At 35.1% G+C, this 27,367-nt stretch overlaps 1 protein-coding gene across 1 annotated transcript in view; it reads right to left on the minus strand.

The window, feature by feature from the left end:
- Positions 1-1,190: 1,190 nt before the first annotated feature.
- The window catches only part of CNTN1 (contactin 1), a 164,411-nt gene continuing 138,234 nt past the window's right edge, over positions 1,191-27,367 (minus strand). The window contains exon 21 of the mRNA XM_007463263.1: positions 1,191-1,267. Coding sequence (XP_007463325.1) covers positions 1,191-1,267 — 77 coding nt within the window. The remainder of the gene's footprint in view (positions 1,268-27,367) is intronic.

Consider the following 27,367-nt stretch of genomic DNA (forward strand, 5'->3'; position numbering starts at 1 on the left):
CCAGTTTTGCATACTCTTCAAAGTACCATTAGCAACATCTTGATTTGGTATTCATAGCCAGTTTTCGGTATTGCATTGAAGCAGGAAATGAGTTTAAAACTAAATTTAAAAAAATAGGGAATACTGTAGTTTTTCCAAGCTACAGGTGATTTCTTGATTCCATACCTTTAATAAAGAGAGGTTTTACTTAGAATGAAGCACAAAAAGTCACTAGAATACTAGATAATTCTGATATTCACTTAACTGTCATTTATTCCTAGCTGTGTAGAGACTGTCACATCTCAATTAAAAAATGGAAGCACTCTACTTCTCAAAATTCATCATTTCACGTATGAATAAATACAGCAACATGATGATACTCTAACACAAGAGCTGTGATTTTTTGAGGTTTGAAATTGGTGATAAGAAAAACATAAAATAATGTCAGAGTAGAATACAAAAGTAAAAAAAAAAACTTCATGTAGTATTTTAATTTTATGATTAAAAAACTAACTGAAAAGTATTACTGATTCTGAAAACCAAATATTTAGAAAATTACTTACTTCCAAAATAAGAATACTGAAAATAAGTTCTAGAATTTGGTTTTCAATATTCAAAATCATCCAACTCATTCAGTAGAATGTTTTGGTATTGGAAATTATGTTAAATGCTTTAGTTATACTTTTTTTTTTAAAGAAAACTCAAAATGCCATGAATGATAGGGGCCATTCAAAAATATGCAGGACCCAAAACAGAGAGAATAGTACAAGAGACTGTATTACTCTTACATTTACCACGTACGATCAACGTTTCAACCTCTATTATATTTCACAACTTGTTATTAAATTTAAAGCACCTGTGTATGGTGATTTTTACTTTCACTCTACAGCCTATGGTATTGAATTGAACACTGTAAATTGTCCCATTGGATTAAATCATGCAACTGTCACAGAATTAGGTTAAGTGGTTTATAAGGCATATTGGAACAAGTTAAAAATCATTTTATATCCATTTAAAAGTTTATTCTTTTGGATGAAGGGGTTCCTGAATGCCTCAGTCATAACATATGCTGTAAATCAGTTGGATAGTTTGTTAAAGTATAATTTATTTGGCTTAGGATGGAGTTGCAGGACTTGGAAGGAATTGTAGTCATCACAGAGATGGAGGGTGTCCTCTGAGCTGGGCTGGGAGCAGCAGTTGTCATGCCACATTCAGAATTCCAAGTACACAAGGATGCCAAGGGCAGGCAGCAGGAAGCCAAGAAGACATGGTGATAGGATGGATGCACCTGTAATGTAAACCAAAAAAGTGCATATTATTTCATTGATAACAGTCACTGTTGCTCATTTACCCTGCTATGGTCATTATGTAACCATGAAACTCAAGTGGTTCCTTTAAAAAAATACTAGCTTCACTTAGTCTTAAGTGACTTAAGAAAAACAAAAATGTTTGATCAAGGATTTTGTGTGAGACTGTGTGGACTGTTTTTACCAAAAGTTCATATAAATCATTTAAGATAATAAGATCACAAATGTTTCTGTTTTTCCTGTGATCCAGCAGTCCCAAACTCCTACCAGAAGGCACTAGGTCAGGAAACATGTATAAATAAGTGAAAAATCATAAGTAAGCTGTGAAAAAATAAGATAAAGAGATGCAGCAAAAATGCTAATAATGTTACATGGGGTAATGACATCATAGGTATACTGGAAGGTCCTACATGATTTCATATCCTAATGGTTTTAAAACATTTAGGGGCTTATACGCAATGATTTTAGAAATGTATTTTTGATAATAATAAATAATCTATTCAAATTTTAATCTAAAGAACAATTTCCCTGAGATATGTTATGTAAATGAAGAATAAAAATGATGTAATATTCTACAGACTTAAATTACGTCTTGAATGCCACCTAGAAGGGCTCTTCCTGTGGTCAGGTAATTTTATGGGTCCAAGTCCAGCTTCACTGGAATTCCTGAGAAAGGGCTGAAAAGTGGGACCAAGAAGGTACACTCTTCCTTTCAACTCTGCACAATTATTAGGTGCTCTCTTCAATGAGCAAAAAATACATTCAACAGCTTGTTAATATAATAGATTTGTGTTCACTTTTGGAAGTGTATTCTCTAAATTTGAAACTTTAAATCATTGTTATCTACTATATTAACAGTTGCCTAAATAGACCTTTCTTCGGAATATTCCTCTTACGTTTAGGAAGATTCAAGGCCATTTCTCTCGAATTTGGTCATTGAAAGCACAGTCATACTCCCTGTAAGGTGGAAGATGATTGTGTCTACCTGCATTCCGCTATTGCCCTGTTAGCAGCATTCAGTGCTGCATGGAAAATATAAGAGAGAAAACATTATCAGACACTGATAAAGGGGTTCTTAGAAATGAGCAGGACAGTGAAGGTAAAAGTGAGGGCTGAACAGCAAGCACTATATAAACAGCCCTCGAGTAGCTGCTTATAGCCTCTTTATGATAATGCATAATGGCATTATCGGTAGCAATGATGACACAAATAATGACCATGATAGCTGCTATTGACTGTTCTACAGCCAGAAGACAGACACCACACTGGCCATTTATATGTATTATGACATTTATACAATAGATTATGATGGCAGATCTTATTTTCCTGACTTTATAGATTATGTAACTCAGATTCAGGTAAAATGACTTGTTCAAGGCCAGTGGCCAGTAGAAGGAAGAGCCAGGATTAGATCTCAGATTGGCCTGGCTACAAAGTCCATGCTCTTTCTACCTCTCTGCCACTTTCTACAGATAGCTTTGGAAAGGTACCAGTTCTAGAAAAGCATTAGGACACTACATCTTGCACTTAAAATGTCAAGGCAAGGGCACAGGAGGAAAACAAATGACATACGGGAAAGCAGAGCACCTAAGCTGTTTAAAAGTGTCTTTATTCTTGTAGCATTTTTCCTTCTATTTTTCTACACAGATATTTTAAAACTATGCCAAAGCCCACATATTATTTTATTCAATAATATGGCCAATAATAAACCTTAATCACACAGAAAAACATTAGCTTTCAATGTTTGACCTAATTTAAATGATCTTTCCTGAAGACCTTTGTCTGAGAATGACTGCAGGGTCTCTGCAATGCTCTGTCTTTGACCACGAATTACATCAGTGATGGGTACACATTCATGTATTTGCCTGAATATGTGGGTTGGCTAAGTACAAACTGTGGCCAAGGAAAGAAGGTTAGTCAATTGTGGATGCCATTTTGAAGTTTTGGTGTTAGTATGAAAACCAAACACAATTTCATAATTTGTGGCTTCAACATCAGGATATTTGATTTATTTAAAATAAACCCTTCATGTTTATGTGTGTTATATTTAATTTCTTTAATGGCTCAAGCTTATGTAACTGTGGTCTTCATCTTCAATTCTCTTCCACATTGCAAACACAAATTAGAGACCTGACTGAATTACTATTTTAAAGTCATTTTAAATGTGGGATCCCTATATTCTTGAGGGGTTTTAAACATATATTGGTTTTCCATCTAACAAAATGTATATCAAGCATAATTTCAGTACTTAACATGGTATGTAGTAAACATATATTCTTTTCACATAGCTACTGAATATCAAACATGAAAAAGTTTGATAAATATCAAAAAAATATCAAACATGAAAATATCAAACATGAAAAAGTCATCAGTCTGGTTAATTACTTTTGCCTATAAGAACCAATTTAGGCCAATTTAGAATACTATGTCACTTCCATTGGATTTCTTGATATTTTTTAACCTAAACTGCCCAGATTTATTTTTCCCTCAGGAAGGATTCCTGCTAGAGGGAGTTATATATTGAGAAGAGAAATTTAATTAAAAGTTAAGCAGTGCTTAACAATCTCTCCAGGTTTTATGCTAAATAGACAGCCACTCTAGTCAGTTTTTAATACAGATCTCTTTTCTGATGCTTAAGTTTAGATGCCATGGTCCAATCCAAATTGCTAATGTTTACTATTAATACTTGGAATTTTCTCCTTGTGGTGTCATGTTTATGATCACACCTGTTAATATCTCTAGATTGTGAACAACTTCAGGACAGGGAATATATCCAAATCATATTTTCAGCTGTGTTGTCTAATACCAAGCCCAGCATATAGTGAGTTCTTGAAACATAAAGTTATAATATGAATAATTCTTCCAGTTAAAAGCCCTGAACCTTTTCTGATTGCAGAACACAAGGTGGGAGAGAAAGTGAAGGGGTAGGACATGGGGGTTTAAAGACAAAGGCAACCACTATGACCTGCATCTCTTATCAGAGAGATGATATTAAAAATCTGCAGTATCAGAAAGGCCTTATTTTACTGCTCAGCCCGAGGGGTTCTCTAAATTGTCTTGATAGGATGTTACTTTGGATTCCTTCAAAGCCTTATAACCCTGGGCTAAGGGAAGAAAGCGTTTTGATAAGATGATTGATCCCCATGCCTAGGTGTATGTATCATATATATTAGGTGTGTTAGGTGCACGTCAGCGGGTGTTTGCTGTTGAAATCTGTCCAATTCAATAAAACTCCTGCTGGGATAGCAGCAAGTTTAGAGAAACATAAGAGTAAAAGTCTGTTTGGGATTGAGAGTTAAAAAGTCAGCTCAGAGGGAAAAAGAGCAAAGTCACCTGCCTTTATTCAGGTTAGTAGTGTGACAGACACAGATAATGCCAGCTTGAGCTTAAATGGAGACACTGCCAAGGTCATGCAGCAGCTGGCAAATGCACAAATGACCCCTTCATTGAGTGGCTAGTGGTGTGTTACCAATGCTACTCCATACCTGCTTTACCCTTCCCATCTTTTACTCGGAACACCCAATTGCTAAACTACTCTCCCCTTGAGACGGCTCCCAACCCTAGTTAATTCCTGATACTCCTGCCCTCATCCTAGAAGCAGCAACTGATCCAGAACTGATTGCTTCTTCCCTTAGACCTTCCTCTGGATTCTTCAGTAAGAACTCAAACCTTACAGAAGATGTTTCTCCTTCCCACTTGAGTGGTGTTCCACGACTGCTCTGGGGTATGTTTCCTTATTACATCCAGTCAATTACAGGTAGTCCGACTATCTATCAGACTACAGCTTTGTAATTAGTCCTTGATTGTTTAGATTTTGAGAACAAACAGGCAAATATGAGGGTGTGTAAGCAGGTCACTGTCCTAGCAGGAGATGTAGGGGGATACTGGGAATAGTGTAATGGGGCTCTAGAGCCAGGCAAAGAAAGCAAGAGTCCAAATACTGCCTCTGCCTTTTATTGGCTAGGTCATCTTGAGCATGTTCCTTAATATTTTTATGCCCTAGTTCCTTCAAGTATAAAACAGGGGTAATATATCTCATAGCTTTATTGTGAGTATGGAGAAGATGTATATCAATGGTTCTTATATACATTTTAGCAGCATAACCTTTCTTCAGAAACAATCATATGTGGAAGCCCATTTACTGAACAAGCAGGGAGAGGGGATGCTTTATTTAAAGATGGGCCTGGGGCAGGAGACCACAGATTTGTTGCCTCCTTTATGTTCATGCTTGTACCTGTACTCCCCCAAGCCCATCACTCCAGGCAATGTGTAGGGCTCTGCTTATCACAGTTTGAAAACAGCTGCTTTATGTAGAGCACTTCAAAAAAGTACATAGCTGGTAGAAAACTTCTGTAAATGATAGTGATTCATACTACATTTGATGTTGTTCATCTCTTTATACAGTCCTACACTGTATTTTTTGAAAAGTAGTTGGATAAAAACAAAGCAAAACAATAGATAAAGCAGGTGTCCCCTGCAGACAACTTACATTTGAGACCTGTATGTCTACTTACTGTTCCCCAGTCACACATTGTGTCCTTTTAGATCACAAACATTCCTGAAATGTCCTTTCACCTATCAACATGGGGCATATTGGACTTTTCTGTAGCAGTCTAGCTCAAGTTGATCTCCTCTGTGACATGGTAGTCTGGGATCTTTGATTTTAAGTAACTGGAGCTCAACTGAAGAAAAAGCTGATTTTGCACTGCTTTGGGACAGCTAGAGCTAGTTAACTGAATACCTGTGTCTGCCACATTTCTGACTTCCATGTCTTCTTCCTTTGCAGATTACCTCACATTCTCAGACTGACTTCTCAAGATAGACAAGAGAGTCAAGTTCACAATCATACATTCTTAAGATCAAAGAGATGATATTTTTTTTACTCCAATTCCAGTGAGAAAACTCTCAAGGAAAGATTCTTATTTGCAAAGTCTGAGTCATATACGTACTTTCAGACCAATACTGTGGCTGAATTAGTGCATTCTTTTGATTGAACTAGCTTGGAACAGGTTCCCGTCCCTCAACCAATCACTGTGGCCAAGGAGGAGGGTCGCTTAAGAAGACATCAACACTTTCTGATCTCAGGTATTGATTACGAGCTTTGTTTTTGGAGTTAGCTTGACCCGTTGGCAATTCTGGGTCTATCATTTACTGGCTGTGTACCCTTTGGAAAATTATTTGTGTCCATTTACCCATTAGATTGTTGTGAGGTTTAAGTGAGAAAATGGCACTTATTTTCTTAAATTTTGTGGCAGATATGGGTGAAAACAAAAGTTAAAGGAGGAAGAGCAGTTTTTTACTTTCAGATACTGACACATAACTTAATGTATGAATGAATTTTCTGACCCAGAAAATTTTTTAAAAATTCATGTACTTTAATTTTCTTGCAGGACTTAACACTTGAAGGATGTGAAGCCATTGAGGCAAAAACAAATACTTCAAAATTTGTCTTGACTACTGAGATTTTACAGAATGTCTGAGACAAAACAATTATAGATTCGTTATTGGTTAATTCATTTCTGGAATTTCTATCTTATATGTCTCTTCTCCCTTTCATATTTTCTTTTTCATGATCCCCCCCCCCCTTTTCCTGATTCCCACCCGATATTTTACCCTTGACTAGAAACTGGTATAGAATTTGGAATAAAACTCTTGTAACTCAGTGAGGTTAATGTTAAAATTTTCTTTGGGCCATATATCAGAATTTTTATTTTTATAAATTGTCTAATGCTTATTAAGAATTAAAAGATGTATCTTTTTAAAAAGTTAGTTGGCTCTGCTTCAAATAGGTCTCTTGGGGAAAATGCTATTACAGTTTTCAATTTTAAATCCATTATTATAAACATAACTACCTGCCTTTGACAAAATGGAGTTATGCATATTTACCCCAATCGGTTTTAAGAGTTTCTGGAAAAGAAAACAAAAGAGAAATCAGAAAATAAAATGGATTTTTTCTTTGAGATACAGCAGACTTTTTATATTTGATGATTTTTGGGGCTTTGATATCTATTATATTATAGTGTCTATATGTATCAGCTTGCTTATTGTGTTTGAGAATTTTATCTCCTTATGCTTCTTTGAGATAGCAAAATACTAAGCTATGTGAAGAAACAAAAAAAAAGGATAATTTAAGACCTATTTGCAGTTCTGTCAATAGCTAGTTGTGTAACTTTGGGCAAAAGAGAATATTTGGACTCAAAATATGGCTCTGAGGCTGGTGTGATCTTTGGCCATTTTACTTGTCAAGGCTGTGGATTTTTCCTTCTGTAAAATGATAGGGTTCAATATTATAACTCCTTAGGTTCCTAGCATTGCCATTAGTCTCTGATTCTATGCAAACCATAATGTGTTCAAGAATATCAAACATTGAACCTAAAATTTGCAAAGATATTTGTTATATTTCCCCTTATTTATGATAAAGTTGATATTTGTTTATATATATACATTAAAAGCTTGACATATAAGTGATAGTGGCTATGATTTTTTTTTCAAACTGGTGAAACCCACTAATCTTGCTGCTCTTACTTACTTGGCAATTATAAACACATATGTCAAACAAAATAGTTTTTTGTTTATTTTTGGCAACGGTGTAGGGTTTGCTGACAGCTTATCCTGGCAGTCATATATTTTCCTTACTCTGGTCCTTTCCCTATCAGGAAATGTTAGATTGCAAGGATGCATTTCTTCTTTGAGAAAGGATCAAGCATCTCCAATAGAGTGATGACCAATTATTTGCTGGGAAATATAAAAGTAACTTCTAACAGTCCATTCACTAACAAACACATTCTAAATAACCTAATTTTGTTATAATTTGGGGGCAAGATGAGACTATAATTCTGAGGACTTTTAAAACTGGTTTACCTACTTTTTTAGAAATGCAAGGTAAGATTTTCACAAAAGCTTGAGACTTGGCATTAGAAAGAATTCTACTTGAATACTGTTGCCCTCACTTGAGTGTGTGACCTCCGCAAGGTACTTAATCTCTCAGAGCCTCCATTTCCTTATCTGGAAAATGGGGAGTACAATATTTCCACAGCAGGGTATTTGTGATAATTAAATGAAAAAAAAGTTAAAAATACATAGTAAACTCCATCTGATAATTGTGAATCTGCAATATGAAATTTAGTGTGTTCATTTAAAAATTATTATATAGTGAATATGAGAATACACTAAGCATGGGATGAGACATAAGAGACTCAGAACTCTCTCCTATTCTATAAAATGTTCAACATACATATAATGCATTTCATGAGTTTAATTTTTTCCTCAACTTATACAAAATCTTTAACAAATAACACTCAAGTGCCTTATTCACAAACAACCAGAGCCAGCTTATTAGATCATCTTTGCATTTGGTATTGGAAATAGCTGTTTGGCAGAATATTCTTACTTGGGTAGCCCTGGTTTTGCAGAATGCATCAAACTAGGACTGGGATCAGTTTTTCTCAACATCAATAAAATTTAGAGAGCCTGGGGACTTTCCGATGCTCAATCTATTTTGCAATATTCATAAAAACAAATATTAAATTATTCCTTCCACTGCCCCAGCCTTGCCTTTCCCCCATCAGTTTTTTAGGCAAAGCAATAACAAGTAGAGCCAGAGAAAAAGTTTAAAAATTTGTGTGTGCTCCATGCCAAGGCTAATGGTTCCTCTTTAGTGCTAGGCTTGAGGGCCCAATTGAACACATCTATGACTAAGACTTCCTAGACAACTTCAGGAGCTACAGACACATACCCTACCAGGTTTACTTAAGAAGAAGTATTGCTCCCTGCACCTCTCCTACATCCCCCACAGACATACTTGCTCCTTCTATAGTTTTGTCACTTTACATTTTTAGGAGAACAACTGGTGTTTTGCAGTACTGACAATGAAGAGTAGGAGTAAAACTAGTTGGTCATGACAGTCAATTTTCCTTAAACTTATCAGTGTATGTAATCAAAAGAAAGCTAAACAAAGGGAAGCAGGCAGGTATGTTTTCTCAAAGCCCACTGAATTTTTCTTAGCTGTTCTTTTACATAAATTTGAGTAAAGGATCTTTTGCTGATTTTAATACTCATGCTCAAGGTCATGATGGGCACAATGTTTGCTTGTAGGTGAGACCATAGAACTAAAAAGGCTTAGTCTATTATGCTCCTGGACGTCATGACTATTTATTCATAGAGGGTCTATTTTGTTTAGGCATCCCTAAAATTATAGGAGAGATGACGTATTTTTAGCGGACACGTATTTGCATGCCTATTTCTAGTACCAATATGTGTGGGACAAATCATTCCCCAGTTCTATGAGAGGATAGGTATTTTGCCTTTTAAACTTGCTTAGAACAGCAGGCTTTTCAAGAGATGAGAGGATGGGATGACACAGAAAATCCCCTGTTAAGCTTTGGCATTGTGAGCCCCAAAGTGGCAACTATATCCAGTTTCATGTGACTCTTTTGTAGGACGGAAGTAGCAGCCGTCATTCACCCAGCTGGCCTTCCTGGGGGTGGTTTCCAATTCACATGTCAGGTTTTGTCAAAGTATAGATGCAGATTAGTTTCAATTTAAGTATTACCTCTGCTTTTCTTTTAAACCAAATCCTCATCTGTGAGCAAAACTCCAAAAATTTAAATGTACAGATAGCTATGATATAAGAATAATAAGAAGATTTCTTTAAATCATTTATTCATAAGTTTTCTGGACAGTCTGGTCTATAGCATGTCCTCAACGAATATTTGTTCAATGGATTAATATTATTTTTTAATTTATTAAGTGCCTATTCTGTCCAGGGAACTTTTGCAACGTGTTATTTTGTTTAATTCTTATAATACAGTTGAAGTATGTCTCATTATCCTCATTTGCAGATTAAAGGTCTAAGAGTCAGATTTGCCAACCTAGCACAAGGCAAAATTGGTTATTGAACTAAAATCTGGTTCTAAGCCCAGTGCTATTTTCTCTACCCCAAAGATGCTTCATGAATCTTAATATGGCCAGACAATGCAGTGGTCCAACTTTCCTTAATGTAATGAGTTGAGAGTTGGATTTTATTACCAGTATACCCCCATGTCACAACAGCCAAGGATCCTAGTCCCCCACTGGTTTCATGTGGTGGTTCAGAGTCACAAATACCTGGATTGCTTTCCCAGGGCAAACCAGAGCAAAAGTCCCATTTGATTTTTCTTGATTCATCTTTGCTTTGGGGCTATGACAAATGAATGACTCACCTGTTTGAGGTGGTATTTTGTTATTTAAGATTTTCGTCCCTAATATAATCCTGAAATCATTTGTTTGTCAGACCTCGGGGCCTTACTGTAGGCCCCCTACTTACTGTAGGATTCAGTGTCATCAATCTATCAGCAAGGATTAATTGGTGCTTCTCTGTTTTTCCACATGCACATGAAATTCTTATAAGAAACAGTCTGAATTCATTGAATCTTCACAACTATTAAGAGGATCAAAATCAACTGAATCTTCTTTTTGAACTTTCACAGAAGAAACAATTTCTCAGCTATTTTCACAATAGTCTGAAACATGTAAGGAGGTACTGGCTGAAATCAACACTAATTAATCCAAAGGATTTCTAAGAGTTTGTGCTTATTCAGTAGAAGATATAAAATAATTTAAATCACTTTGGATGGCATCTACATGGAATTTTTGTTCTTTTTATATATTTTTCAGAATTCTTTTTTTTTCCAGAAGGCTCATTCTTAGTCATGTTTTCATGGTGCTAAACCCTGAAATTGTAGGTTCTTTCCAAATTCTTTTCGGTTAAAAAAAGTGGGAAAAAAGAAGGTTGACTTTCACTACATCTGTAAGGAGTTTATTTAAAAAAATCAACAGAGTAGTTACTCCTTGCTAACCAACAGGAATTCTGGGGTATGCTTTAAGAAACCATTTTGTTTATACTGAACAAATCAAATTCTCTCACTCTGAGTGGAAATTGAAATTAATGTCAACATCTATATTTCTAACCAATAGTACCAGTCTTCTCCCAGTCATTTCATTATAAAATTTTGGGAGTCATTATTGACTATCTCTCTATAAAACTTGTGCCTTGTGTCTCTATGACTCATGAGAGTGTGTTTTATACAGAGGGACTTTTGGATGTTGATTGATGATGATATACTAATATGCTTAAAATAACATAATTAATTTTCAAGATATTGAAAGAAATATAAAATCTAGAAAGAAGTTTGAGACCAATGATTTGCTTTGACATTTATTTCACTTGGACTGTCCTACCTCTTGTTTCCCTTCCCTGGCTTTTCCATATTAGGTTCTTCAGAGTTTGTCAGAGCACCACTTCTCTTGCCCTCTACACCATTTGTTCCATCCTTATTTTTATAGCATTTTCCCATCCTTCTAAATTACTTAGCTCAGTTAATGATTGCCATGCAATCAGAATGTTAAACATAGAGTCATTTTCAAAGTGCTTTTTCCTCTCACTTGCAATACACTGTCTTGGTCACCAAGTACAATTGATTCCATCTCCAACATGGCTCTAGAATCTCTCTGCTCCACTTTCTCTCCTGTCTCTGCCATAGTGAACCAGGACCTCATCACCTCTTACTTAAACACAAGAAAAGTAAAAAGATGAAAAAACCAAAACCCACAAATCCAATCTGCCCCATTTTCACATTCTGTATATAACCTATACTCCAATTATACTACCTCCCTCTCCTTTTTGAATCCTGCATTAGAGACTCACTGAATGTGATGCCATTTTTACATATTCTCAGAGTCAACACTTGTTTCCTCATACTCATATGCCCTATTACCCCCTTTTATGCCTGGAAAATGCTCATTAATCTTAAAAGAGTCATCAAAGTATCATTCTTTTAGGTAACCGTGCATGAATTTAATGACTTCCTCCTCAGTGCTTGCTTGTACAACACTTAATACATTGTGCTGCCAATTATTTTTTCACCTGTCTTATTTATCTGTGACTTTATGGTTCCTTAAGAACAGAGACCATGTTCTTATTCATCTTCCAACTTCCAGGGACCAAGTCCTACCTAAGACATGTGGTGCTCAGTACATTTTTGTTGAATTAGTTGAACTAATGGTCCTGCTTTGGACCCCACTCTGCTGTCATTCTACCCATGATCTCTCTTTCTCTAGGCATGTGTGAGAAGGACCAATCCTGAGAAAATGTGGTGCAATGAATTTTTTTCCCTATCAAATATCCACTTCCTTGTAGACTCAAAATCAAGCAATCATCCCATTTAACCAACATCCAGTAGAATGCTCAAGATGTAAATACTATCTTCACTGATAGTCCATATTCTGAAGATGACTGTTAGCCAGAGGTTATTTTATAATTTGGATCAAAAGGAAATAGAATTCACTGAGAGAAATTAGCTGCATGCCAAAACTTTGCTATTTTTTCCTCTTGTGAGAGTTGTGCTAATAAACCTGTGAGCTTTTAAGTGTTATTTAACATCTTTCTTGCTTTCTGTAGTGTCTTGGCCAATTTTAAGTTGCAACTGTGTTCAGAATATAATCTTGGACCAGGAAAACAATACTGTTCCTTTAAAGGGACATATTTTATTTTGAACACATAATTTGTGCTTTAAGAATTTTAACTTTAAATCAGATGAATTTTCCACTTGTACAGATAGAGTCTAAATAATTAAAAGAAAGTAATCTGAGTTTATTTAACTTCTTCAATGACCATTTGGATGCCGCCTCATTAGATAATGGTAGAGGCTGTGACAGGTTCTGTCTACATAGTTAACAAAATGTGGTTTGGGTTTGGATGCTGGAAATCTCATTTCTTCCTATCTGGCATTTACTACTTATTCTGCAATAATGAATTACTTATAGAAAGACCTTGGTATTTCTGGGTGTTTTCATTTATCCTCCATTGTGCCATGTCATTTCCCAGTATCAGGTTTTTGTTAAAAATTGCCACACAAAATTAATCTTCTCTGGACATAGCATAGAATTAAGAGTACATGTATTAGAGCTATAAATCATTTGAATTCTGGCATCTCTTTAACAGCAATGTGATTCTGGGCAAGTTACTTAAATTCTGATGCTCAGTTACTTCATCAGTCAAATGAGGATAGTTTTACCTAATTGTGTCTTATAACAATAAAAGGTACAGAAAGTGCATTGCTATTATATAAAAGTACGTCAGAGTTGGCAGCTCTTCCTATTGAAATTACTGGGAAGTTGTTTTTCTGATCTGTTCCATTTGTCAAGGAATAGATTGCCACTTATTTGTGGTAGCTGCAGGCCACATTCCAAAGAATTCTTTACTGGACTCAGGAAGGAAAAGGTACTGGGCCAAGCCCAAACTAAAGAGCATTTGCGAGGTAACAACTAAAATCTAGAAAACCATTCAAGACTAGCCACAAGGCATCACACTGTACTGACTACAATTTAACCACTCTGGATTTCGAAGGTTGTACAAATTTGAAAACGGACCTTAGGTACTGAAGTGAGGCCCCTGCTTCTTTTAAAGTAAGAGCAGACCCTAGGCTATAGTGCCCCAAATAGAAGTTGAGAAGACAGAGAAGGAAGTCACTGCTGAGAAAGGTACACAGACATGATTTACCTTGTAGTTAGAGTTACTGGATGTCTTAGCTAAGTAGGGAGTAACCATCTGGATGTGATTGAAATTTAATTCTGATCAACTCTGCTTTGATTTTTTTTTTCTTTTTAAGATAGCTTCTCTAAGTTTTCATAGAAGAAAAAGAGCTTAACTGCCTAATATTTGTTAATGAATTCAATTTACACATAATGAGAGCCTACTACTATTCTGCCCAGTGCTAGGGCAGAAACAGACTTTCTTCCCCCTGGAGATCACAGGCTGAATCACAAGTCAACCACAAGGCAGGGTTTTATGTACTCAGAATGCCCAAGACACCATGGAAGCAAAACTGAAATGAGGGGCAGCTGCAGGTGGTGGCACAAAAGGAGTTTTCTGGAGGAAAAGGGACCTGAGCTAAGAAAGAAGAGATGGGACAAAATATATGTATGTGCTTCACAAATGCCCTTCTACTGAGATAATAACATATTTACCAAGAAATGCACACTAAAAACAGAGAATCTAATGAAAAGTAATCCTTGATATTCAAAAGGAAATAAACTATTCTAAGCCACTGCTTTATAATAATCTAATTTAACTTAGTTATAGATAATCCCCTCAGAGATATTAATTTCCATTTCATTAATCCATAGAACACTCTAAAATTATAAAAAACATGAAAATACTTTAAAATTTAAGAAGATATTTCATCATGATCTTCTTGAACATAAATTTAATAGAAGATAATACACATTTTGTTAGATTGTATTTCAAATATAGTTGCTCAATGTAAGAGTAGTTATTAACCTGGGAAAATAGCCACAACAGAAACATCTGCTACTTAGAAAAATACATAATCTTTCATCTAAAACTGGCAATGTTGCATTCCATCTACTTTTTAAAAGCCTGAGGATAAGCCACAGAGGATATTCTCTTCACTGACCATATAGCATATCGGTATAGAAAATATATTAAACATTAGAGACGTGGCATTTTAAAATTAACACAAATAAATAGAAATTTATCAAATATGCACAAATGCATCCTATGACTTGACAATCTCTAAATCTAAATGTATATAAATACATTTAGTTCATCTTGTCACTAAAAAAATAATTCTGTAAATATGACATGGCAATTGATAATGTGATATGAAGACATTATTCTGTGTAAAGTACATTATTCATGTACTGGCTTGTACTGTTCATTGTAACTGCTGAAGATTAAATAAAATTATTGAGTAATTGCTATGCACTGTGATAAGCTTTCTTGCCTATGCTGTCAATAGGTTAATTTTAAAGACAAGAAATTTGCTCAAGTTTAAAGTAAGGAGAGAATACCATTTCATTTCTTGCTAAAGCAAAAACTGTCTGATCATATTCTCACTGTGATTTTCCATCTTTTATATAGCTAACATTGCCTCATACATCTGACATGACAGAAAAACATATAATCTAGGACACTAGGCATTGACAACAATCATTAAGTTATAGAGAAATGATTACAATCAAATGTGCTCTAAGAAATACTTATAACACTGAATTTAATATTGCCTGTAAAATATATGTCTTATTTTTCTTCACAATATCAATGCTGGAACTCCTAGCATAATTTATTACTAATTTTATTAATCTCAAATTTTAGTAAAATAAATATTCATCCAGAAAGAATAACAAAGAGATTTTAAAATATGATATAATTTTGGGGCTTCCCTGGTGGCGCAGTGGTTGAGAGTCCGCCTGCTGATGCAGGGGACACGGGTTCGTGCCCTGGTCCGGGAAGATCCCACATGCTGAGGAGCAGCTAGGCTCATGAGCCGCTGAGCCTGAGCATCCGGAGCCTGAGCATCCAGAGCCTGAGCATCCGGAGCCTGAGCTCCACAACGGGAGAGGTCACAACAGTGAGCGGCCTGTGTACCGCAAAAAAAAAAAAAAAAAAGCTTCCCTATTTTCACTTTAATTTCTTTGAGAACAATGTAAATTTCCCCCTCTCTGAATTAGGGAACTAGTTTATAAAATTTAGATATAGAATATTTGTATACTTCTTTTATCTGACCTAAAATATTGATTATTTAAATAAAATAACTGAATATAATTAATAGTTACAACTATATCTAATAGAAACTACTCCTTGAAGAATTAGAGAATAAGAAGACAATAGAGTAATTGGGGCTCTTGATTTAGTGATAAATTATATTCAATTGATAAACAGGCAAAAAAGAATTTAAAAAATCAGAGCAAGAAAACTCTATGTTAAATAATTCTCTTATGTTTTAATTGAACCTAAAGTTCTACAAAAGTGTAATAACTGAATAAACATGAGATATCTTTTTTATAATGTAATTTAAATATACCTTAGTTTAAATATATTAATAATCATTTAAAATTTTTTGATAAAGACAGTTTTTTAATCCTAAGAAAAACACAAAATAATATGTGGCTTCAGAGAGCTGCAAAAAGATGTGTTCAACTATGAAAATCATCCATATAAAGGGCAAAGTTATTAACAAAACCATAAAATAACCAGGTTTCCCAGAAATGAGCAACCTTCTAAAGGACCAACTCTATGCTTTCAGCAGAAAAATATATTCAGTGAAAACATAAGAGACAGAAGCTAAATAACTTATCCACATAGTACTTTATTCTCTACATCAAATTCACTTTGGATATCAGGTACCCATGACAATATATTTATATGTTTGGAGGGTTAGGCAGCCACTTATGGTGACAGTATAAAAAGAAAGAACATGTTTTCATTTATAAAAACCAAAGATTTCTCAAAAACCTTAGAATACATGAAGTTACTAAATTACTTGACGTACTTGGAAGAATATAAAAATTATGATGGCTATATATTTCAAACGTGATGGCATCATTTTTTTATGCTTCCAATCTTTTTTTCTTTTAAATCTGTTTGCTTTATGTTTTGGGTTGCTCCTTGGATTAAAATCTCTTTGTAATTTTAGAATCACATATGTCAGTTCTCCATTTGTCATGAAAATTATTATACTAAAAATATAAGCACTTTTAAATTGTGTCAATTTTTCTTCATTTTTAGCATTTTTTCTTTAGATTTTATTGGCTCTTACATTTTACAATACATTCTTTATGACTTTATATGGTTTAAGAATTCTTTTTAACTTACATTTTAATCATAAAGCATATATTGGGAATCAAATACATGTGTCTTATAGTTCTAGAGAGCCAACACATGTTCTTAAGGCATTTATGATCTAAGTCCTTGAAGCATTTTAGTACATCAGTATTAATTTAGATCACTTATTTTTGCTAGCTTAATTGAAAAAATAAATATTGAGTCAAAATTCTTTTCCAGGTTCTTTGGAGAATAAAACATAAATATTTACTTATGAGTTATATGCTACCTCATTTTAAAAAGGTTTTAAGATAGTTTACAAAGATACATAAATTATGATAAAGAAAAAATATTAATTGAGGGGAAGGGAAATAAGTTTAGGAAAAATGAGACAAAGCTGAGATATTGATACATAAATAGCAACAACATCCACTAATGTTACTATTGAAAAACACTTTACCTATATTCACCTACATTCAGTTAAGATATACAATGCTCTATGTATTCATACTTTGCTGAAGGTATGTTGGAAATATGGCATTGAGTTTTGGCCAGGCAATTCTAGTAGAAAAATAGATCAATCATAAAGTTGATTAACTGAAAGACAAAAACAAGTATTGTGCTCAAGAAAAGTGTTCTACTTCTGGTCCTCAGACCACAGAAAGGATACAGGTTAAGGGACAGTCTCTCCCAGGGCAGTACCTGGGATAAAGGATGCTACACAATACTGGAAATGCACCTTTCCCCCTACCATCACCCCTAGATCTTCTAAAGGAGAGTACTGTATTGAAGGAAGATATTGATAACCTATTTAGAGTGTGTATGTGTGGAGAATAAGGTTCCTATTAAATATGGTCCAGTAAGTAATATCTAAGGTGCCTACAGAGGACAATGGATTTATTTAGCTGTATGAATTTTTCTTCTGTGTGTGTGTGTGAAGCATGGGGTGGTGTTGAGGAGATAATTTTTTCTAGTATTTAGACAGAAGCTGTCTTTCTTCATATACTTCCTCTAATAAGATCTCACTTTCTCCATTAAATTGTGTACAGGAATTTGAAAAATACTGATTTAATATTAAATATCAGACATTTTATTTAAATATTTATTTATTAGCCTGGCCCAGTGTGTTCACTTCTCTAAGTTCAGCCTCACCTGAGAAAAGTTTCAATCATGTTTCCATAAAAGGAGGACACTGTAGTACAGCAAAACATATCCTCAACTATCAAGGAATAATATGGTATCAGATTTCATGTAATTGTTTTTTGCTTTTGTTGTTTTTTTTCCTGTAATGTTCCTCAATATAAGCCAATAGCACAATACCAAAGTACAGTTCAATAAAAATCAATCCTATGAAGATGGAAAACACTGTCTTCTAAAGACACCGTTCACTGAAGTTTTAGATTGATTAGTTTATAAAATTGATTGGATCTCCTGGGAACAGATGGAAGGGGATATCTGCATAACCCATGCATTCTCTACAGGGACAATATGGCTTCCACAGAGGTGAAAATTGGTTCTTGTGAGGTGAAGAATATCTGGGCTATTACAATGATTTTTGCATCTCCAAAGGGCTACAGTACATAAACAGATATGCAGTGTTTCTGTGGTACTAAAATTTCATGGGTGGCAACAGCTGCTAAGAAAAAACATGTAAAAAGGCTGATGAGGGAGAAAAATAATGAAAAAAGATTGAGAAACTCTGGTACAGAGTATTATCTCTCCCAATCGTTCTTCTGTTTGGAATTGGGTGGCAAAGTTGTAAGGTACAGGAAAATAGATTCTAATTTATGTATTTATTATTTATTACTCACATAAAATATGGACACTATTGTTCCCATTCTACATGTATAGAATATACCTATGCTAAATATAAATAATAAAAATATATACAAATATATAAGAATATTGTAGGCCTCTTGATTAGAGGAGTTAAATTTGCAAGATATTGGAAAACCAATTTAAAATCTCACAGAAACAGATTTATGATTTATGAGTTAGAGAGTTAATGGCAATGACCAAGGTTGACAAAAATCAGACAGAATATAAGTATGAATATGATCTAGTCCCATTCTGAGAAGATGAAAGTCATTGGAGGTTTTTGCACAGATAAAACCTGACATATTTTAAAATGATCGCTGTGGTCATTCTGCTGAGAATGAATTGTAGGGTTGTAGCTAAGTGTAAAGCAGAGAAAACAGTTGGATGGCGAATCAATAATCCTGGAGACAAAGCATGATGGCTGGATCACGATGGTGGCAGCAGAGGTGGAGGTTTCTAGATATATTTTAATGGTAAAACGAATAGGATTTCTTGATGAAATGAAACTAGTATATAGGAGGAAAAAAGAAGTCAAAGATGACTTCCAGGAAGACTGGAGATGCATTGTTGAGACAGGTGAAAGTGTAGGAAAGGTATATATATATATAAAAAAAAAAGTTTAATTTAGATATTCAAGTGGAGATAGTGATTAGACAGTTGGATAAATCAGAGATTTATGTTTGAGAGTTTTTAGCATTTATAGCCTTGAAACAATAAGATTGTTTATGGACTAAGAAGCATAGAGTTATTGGAAAGATGATCAAGAATCAGCAAAAGAGACGTAGAACAGCATCTTATTAGGGAGGAGGAAAATCACAAGAGACTGGTGCCCAGAAAGCCAAGAAGGAGAAAGTGATCAACTGTATTCAAGCTGCTAAGAAATGGAGTAGGAGAGAACTAACTTCTGCATTAAAAACATGAAGGTCATTGGTGATCTTGACAAGGTCTATTTTGTTACAGTGTTGGGAGGATGCAAATTCAAAACAGGATTTGAGAAGGGGAATTAGAAACACTGAAGAGGAACAAATTATTTTTTGCATTTTGCTCTACAGAAAATCATAGAACAATGCATTAGTTACAAGGGGAGATTTTCCTTTTTTCTTCTTGTTGTTGTTTGTTTGTTTTTGTTTTCCCTTAACAATGGGCAAAATTGCAGAATGCTTGTATAGTGATGAGACAAATCAAAGAGAAAAAAAGAAAAATGATGCAGAAGAGAAAAGAAAGAATGGCTGAAGCAATATTCATGAATTAACAAGAGACGATGGCATCTGGCTCCTATGTGGACGGCTGCCCTTAGATAAGAATATGGAGCTCAGCCAGGGCATTAAGAAGGAAGGCAGAGCACATGGACACATATTTATGTTTTGGTTGCTTCCAATTCCTTCTATTTTCTCAGGGAAACAGGAAGCAAGTTATTGACTAAAAAGGGAAGATAGGAAAGATACTTTGGAAATTTAAGGAAGGAGAAGGAGGTATGTAATTGTTGTCTAAGGGAGAGAAGAATAAAGGTACTAGGAAAACCTAGTGGAATGGCCCAGTAGCACTGTGGGCCCACTTGACATGGTCATGAGTTCAAGGTGTAACCAGTCTTAATTTGGGGTATTTTTCTCTAGCCACCATTAAATGTGAGAGTGTAGGTTTTGAGTAAGTGGACAGTTAGATTTAATCCACAATTTTTCCAAGTGAGTATGATGAAGTGAGAGAAGTAAAAAGGTACCGGTATGTATGCCAAGGAGTAATGATAATTTATGTCTGTGGGATTTCAGCTAGATATGGAGAGATTGAGAAAGGTGGCGGACATAAGAAAAGTGGTGAGATAAAGGGTTTGTGGTTCCTGGTGGGTCAAAATTTTTCAGGAACCTGAGTACTAAAAAAAGTGAGAAGAAAGATAGGTGTCTTTCAGAGATGATAATATTTGAGATTATGAAGACAGCAATGATAAGGGTAAAAGTGGAGCCATGGCAAGGACAACACAAATTGGACTAAGTGTTTCAAAGAACTGAGAGGACAGTGTGATGTAAGTATCATCGACATGTATATGGAAATCAGCAAAAGGTAGGAGAGAAGTAGTGTTGGAGAGAGTGTCAGTGCACCAAAATCTTCAAGGAATGAGTAGGAATGATCTCAGGGACTCATAGAAAACTTCAGGAAGGGGAAATAAGTGAGAGAAGCAGATGATATGAGGTTCTAAGCAGGGAACTTGTGGCAAGAAAGAAGGAGGATACAATGGAAGCATCATCAGGAAGGAAGGAGAGCACCTATCTTGCCACGAGGCCCAGTGTTCAAGTCGTATGAATAGACTGCAGGAGGAGCAACATCATTGGGAGCGGCGTGGGTGGGGGGTGGAGTAAGGTTTCTGATAAATTAAGAAGGTGAAGGAAACATTCAGTGAAGAGATGAATATTATAGGAGGCTACTGATGACTGATAATGAATTCCAGAGGCAGAGTAGGAAGGTTTTAAGAATTAAGTTTGGACAGAAATGATGCCAGAAAATGGGGCACAGAGTAGTATTAATCTGTTAGACTTGAGGGTCTCCAGGCAGTAGTGCTGGGGAAGTGGTGAATGTTGGGGATGGGGATTGAAGAGGAGATCTTGGTGGGAGCACATGGAGTTCTGCTTGTATGCAGGCATAAAATATGAGAAAAGTTGTGTTTAATCAAAATTTGGATTCAACCATGTGAGGAGCATAAAGAGAGAATGAGGCAAGGTACAGTGGTTTTAATTACGAACTATGGAATCTGAGCTCTTTAAGGCCACAACTGAGGAAATCAAGGAGAATGAGGGAAAGGAAAACAAGTGATAGGGTCAATGGCAGGTCTGGGTGGGGGAAGGTGAAAGAACTGTTGGAGATCGAAGGAGATTTGAAGGAATAAATTGGAAAGATAACAGTTAGTGGTCAGAGAATAAAAGCTTAAACTTAAATTTTTAATTTTTTGTAGCTATTGGTAAAGCCAAGATTTGCAAGGATTTTTGTGTCATAGACACCTTGGCATCCTGTGAATCTCTGAGAACACTGAAAATAATGCTTTTACATACATAAAATACAATACGTAGAGTTAAAAGGAAACACATTATATTAAAATGCATTTTTAAAATGTCAAGAAAACAAATATATGTTTGTTAACACATAAAATAGTGTGTGTATTAGAACATTACATAATGAGAAATTGGATACAGTCTAATAAATATATTTTTTGAAGAAGCGATATTGCAACAGGTGAATTATTATATGAGAATATCTGGGATTGTTACTGGTGACAGTGATTTGTAGCTTAAATTCATATTTGAAGAAATCATAAATTTTAGTTAGAAATTAATAAAATTTTTTATAAATTATTTCTCAGTCAAGATCCAGGGACCACTCAAGTTGTAATTCACATTCAAGTCTGTGAAGCCGTGTCTGGACTGTAATCATGGGTGGGTGGCTGAGGCAGGCAGAGGGCAAGATCATCAAGAAACAGGAATTAAAAGGCCAGGACATTGGAAGGATCATCTCCACACATGTTGATATTCAAAGATTTCAGAACTTCCAGGTGTATGTAGACTTTGAGGCAATGACTTTGGGCTAAGTGTCTTGTTGCACTACTCCTTTGTAATCTACAGTATCCTTGACTCTTCCTAAGTCCTCTGTAACCTACAACAAACAACCTTCCATCTTTCTGCTTCTCACGGCCACGTGAGAAAGGCTGGCGATTTGCTTTAGAGATGAGAGGCAATTATTCAGGGTCTGCCTGGAGTGATAAGTTGTAAAAGAAAGACTACTGGATGGAGAAATTTATACTCTTGGATTATGTTCCAAATGATTTATTTTCTCTTTATCTGGCTCATTTTGCATAGAAAGTGCCCTTGGAATGTCATTTGCTTCATTACATTGCTTTTATACTGTGAATAACCTTCCAAAGAATCTGGCTTTTAGCCGTACTCAACTATGAGAAGTACTTTGAGATCTAAACATTCTTTCATCAATCACTAAAGTTGGTCCCTAATGTAGTATCAAATGGACCATTTTAATATGTTGATATATGACTTGCCAGTTTAAGAGTTATATTCCCTCTTATTGGAGCATTAAAGGTTTCCTGTTCTATTTGTGAGAATTTTGCAGGATTTTATTTTTAAAAATAACAAGCTCATTTTCTTTTCTAAATGGTTTTCAGATTTATGTTACAGTGAGTAAGTGTCAAACCTCAGGAGAGAAAATATAAAACCCAACTCTCTTTCTCAGCACAGACAATTGCCTCTATATATTCCTAAGAAGGTTACAAATTTCAACAGAGCCTATAATTTTTCATAGGAAAATTAATTTTGAAATAGTACTTTAATGGTTGATGTATATATCATTTTAAGATAATATAATTATTTTAATTCACTTATTTGTTGCACTTCTTTCAGGAGAGAATATAAAGTAATATCTTTTTTAAAATTTTTTTAATCTTTTTTTATTTTTTATTATTTTTTTTTTTTACATCTTTATTGGAGTATAATTCCTTTACAATGATGTGCTAGTTTCTGCTTTATAACAAAGTGAATCAGTTATACATATACATATGTTCCCATATCTCTTCCCTCTTGAATCTCCCTCCCTCCCACCCTCCCTATCCCACCCCTCTAGGTGGTCACAAAGCACCGAGCTGTTCTCCCTGTGCTCTGCGGCTGCTTCCCACTAGCGATCTATTTTACGTTTGGTAGTGTGTATATGTACATGCCACTCTCTCGCTTTGTCACAGCTTACCCTTCCTCCTCCCCATATCCTCAAGTCCATTCTCTAGTAGGTCTGTGTCTTCATTCTTGTCTTACCCCTAGGTTCTTCATGACATTTTTTTTTCTTAAATTCCATATGTATATATAAATAAAAAAAAAAAATATATATATATATATAATGTTAGCATACGGTATTTGTCTTTCTCTTTCTGACTTGCTTCACTCTGTATGACACACTCTAGGTCCATCGACCTCATTACAAATAGCTCAATTTTGTTTCTTTTTATGGCTGGGTAATATTCCATTGTATATATGTGCCACATCTTTTTTATTCATTCACCTGATGATGGACACTTAGGTTGTTTCCATGTCCTGGCTATGGTAAATAGAGGTGCAATGAACATTTTGGTACATGACTCTTTTTGAATTATGGTTTTCTCAAGCTATATGCCCAGCAGTGGGATTGCTGGGTCATATGGTAGTTCTATTTGTAGTTTTATAAGGAATCTCCATACTGTTCTCCATAGTGGCTGTACCCATTCACATTCCTACCAGCAGTGCAAGAGTGTTCCCTTTTCTCCACACCTTCTCCAGCATTTATTGTTTCTAGATTTTTTGATGATGGCCATTCTGACTGGTGTGAGATGATATCTCATTGTAGTTTTGATTTGCATTTCTCTAATGATTAATGAAGTTGAGCATTCTTTCATGTGTTTGTTGGCAGTCTGTATATCTTCTTTGGAGAAATGTCTATTTAGGTCTTCTGCCCATTTTTGGACTAGGTTGTTTGTTTTTTCGTTATTGAGCTGCATGAGCTGCTTGTAAATTTTGGAGATTAACCCTTTGTCAGTTGCTTCATTTGCAAATATTTTCTCCCATTCTGAGGGTTGTCTTTTGGTCTTGTTTATGGTTTCCTTTGCTGTGCAAAAGGTTTTAAGTTTCATTAGGTCCCGTTTGTTTATTTTTGTTTTTATTTCCATTTCTCTAGGAGGTGGGTCAAAAAGGATCTTGCTGTGAATTATGTCATAGAGTATTCTGCCTATGTTTTCCTCTAAGAGTTTGATAGTTTCTGGCCTTACATTTAGGTCTTTAATCCATTTTGAGCTTATTTTTGTGTATGGTGTTAGGGAGTGATCTAATCTCATACATTTATATCTAGCTGTCCAGTCTTCCCAGCACCACTTATTGAAGAGACTGTCTTTTCTCCACTTTACATACCTGCCTCCTTTATCAAAGATAAGGTGACCATATGTGCGTGGGTTTATCTCTGGGCTTTCTATCCTGTTCCATTGATCTATCCTTCTGTTTTTGTGCCAGTACCATACTGTCTTGATTACTGTAGCTTTGTAGTATAGTCTGAAGTCAGGGAGCCTCATTCCTCCAGCTCTGTTTTCCATTCTCAAGATTGCTTTGGCTATTCGGGGTCTTTTGTGTTTCCATGCAAATTGTAAAATTTTTTGCTCTAGTTCTGTGAAAAATACCAGTGGTAGTTTGATAGGGATTGCCTTGAATCTGTAGATTGCTTTGGGTACTAGGTTCATTTTCACAATGTTGATTTGTCCAATCCAAGAACATGGTATATCTCTCCATCTGTTTGTATCATCTTTAATTTCTTTCATCAGTGTCTTATAATTTTCTGCATACAGGCCTTTTGTCTCCTTAGGTAGGTTTATTCCTAGATATTTTATTCTTTTTGTTGCAATGGTAAATGGGAGTGTTTTCTTGATTTCACTTTCAGATTTTTCATCGTTAGTATATAGGAATGCCAGAGATTTCTGTGCATTAATTTTGTATCCTGCTACTTTACCAAGTTCATTGATTAGCTCTAGTAGTTTTCTGGTAGCATCTTTAGGATTCTCTATGTATAGTATCATGTCATCTGCAAACAGTGACAGCTTTACTTCTTCTTTTCCGATTTGGATTCCTTTTATTTCCTTTTCTTCTCTGATTGCTGTGGCTAAAACTTCCAAAACTATGTTGAATAAGAGTGGTGAGAGTGGGCACCCTTGTCTTGTTCCTGACATTAGTGGAAATGCTTTCAGTTTTTCGCCATTGAGGATGATGTTGGCTGTGGGCTTGTCATATACGGCCTTTATTATATTGAGGAAAGTTCCCTCTACACCTACTTTCTGCTGGGTTTTTATCATAAATCGGTGTTGAATTTTGTCAAAAGCTTTCTCTGCATCTATTGAGATGATCATATGGTTTTTCTCCTTCAATTTGTTAATATGATTAATCACATTGATAGATTTGCGTATATTGAAGAATCCTTGCATTCCTGGAATAAACCCCACTTGATCATGGTGTATGATCCTTTTAATGTGCTGTTGGATTCTGCTCCCTAGTATTTTGTTGAGGATTTTTGCATCTATATTCATCAGTGATATTGACCTGTAGTTTTCTTTCTCTGTGACATCCTTGTCTGGTTTGGGTATCAGGGTGATGGTGGCCTTGTATAATGAGTTTGGGAGTATTCCTCCCTCTGCTACATTTTGGAAGAGTTTGAGAAGAATAGGTGTTAGCTCTTCTCTAAATGCTTGGTAGAATTCACCTGTGAAGCCATCTGGTCCTGGGCTTTTGTTTGTTGTTAGATTTTTAATCACAGTTTCAATTTCAGTGCTTGTGATTGGTCTGTTCATATTTTCTATTTCTTCCTGATTCAGTCTTGACAGGTTGTGCTTTTCTAAGAATTTGTCCATTTCTTCCAGGTTGTCCATTTTATTGGCATGGAGTTGCTTGGAGTAATCTCTCATGATCTTTGGTATTTCTGCAGTGTCAGTTGTTACTTCTCCTTTTTCATTTCTAATTCTATTGATTTGAGTCTTCTCCCTTTTTTACTTGATGAGTCTGGCTAATGGTTTATCAATTTTGTTTATCTTCTCAAAGAAACAGCTTTTAGTTTTATTGATCTTTTTTATCATTTCCTTCAATTCTTTTTCATTTATATCTGATCTAATCTTTATGATTTCTTTCCTTCTGCTAACTCTGGGTTTTATTTTTGTTCTTCTTTCTCTAATTGCTTTAGGTGCAAGGTTAGGTTGTTTATTCGAGATGTTTCCTATTTCTTAAGGCAGGATTTTATTGCTATAAACTTCCCTCTTAGAATTGCTTTTGCTGCATCCCATAGGTTTTGGGTCATTGTGTCTCCATTGTCATTTGTTTCTAGGTATTTTTTGATTTCCTCTTTCATTTCTTCAGTGATCACTTCGTTATTAAGTAGTATATTGTTTAGCCTTCATGTGTTTGTATTTTTTACAGATCTTTTCCTTTAATTGATATCTAGTCTCATAACGTTGTGGTTGGAAAAGATACTTGATACAATTTCAATTTTTTTAAATTTACCAAGGCTTGATTTGTGACCCAAGATATGATCTTTCCTGGAGGATGTTCCATGAGCACTTGAGAAAAATGTGTTTTCTGTTGTTTTTGAATGGAATGTCCTATAAATATCAATTAAGTCCATCTTGTTTAATGTATCATTTAAAGCTTGTGTTTCCTTATTTATTTTTATTTTGGATGATCTGTCCATTGGTGAAAGTGGGGTGTTAAGTCCCCTACTCTGAATGTGTTACTGTCGATTTCCCCTTTTGTGGCTGTTAGTATTTGCCTTAAGTATTGAGGTGCTCCTATGTTGGGTTCATAAATATTTACAATTGTTATATCTTCTTGGATCGATCCCTTGATCATTATGTAGTGTCCTTCTTTGTCTCTTCTAATAGTCTTTATTTTAAAGTCTATTTTGTCTGATATGAGAATTGCTACTCCAGCTTTCTTCTGATTTCCATTTGCATGAAATATCTTTTTCCATCCCCTCACTTTCAGTCTGTATGTGTCTCTAGGTCTGAAGTGGGTCTCTTGTAGACAGCATATATATGGGTCTTGTTTTTGTATCCATTCAGCCAGTCTGTACCTTTTGGTGGCAGCATTAATCTATTTATATTTAATGTAATGATCAATAT

This window comes from Lipotes vexillifer, unplaced genomic scaffold (assembly GCF_000442215.2).
Source record: "Lipotes vexillifer unplaced genomic scaffold, Lipotes_vexillifer_v1.1 scaffold1021, whole genome shotgun sequence".
Lineage (NCBI taxonomy): Eukaryota > Metazoa > Chordata > Mammalia > Artiodactyla > Lipotidae > Lipotes > Lipotes vexillifer.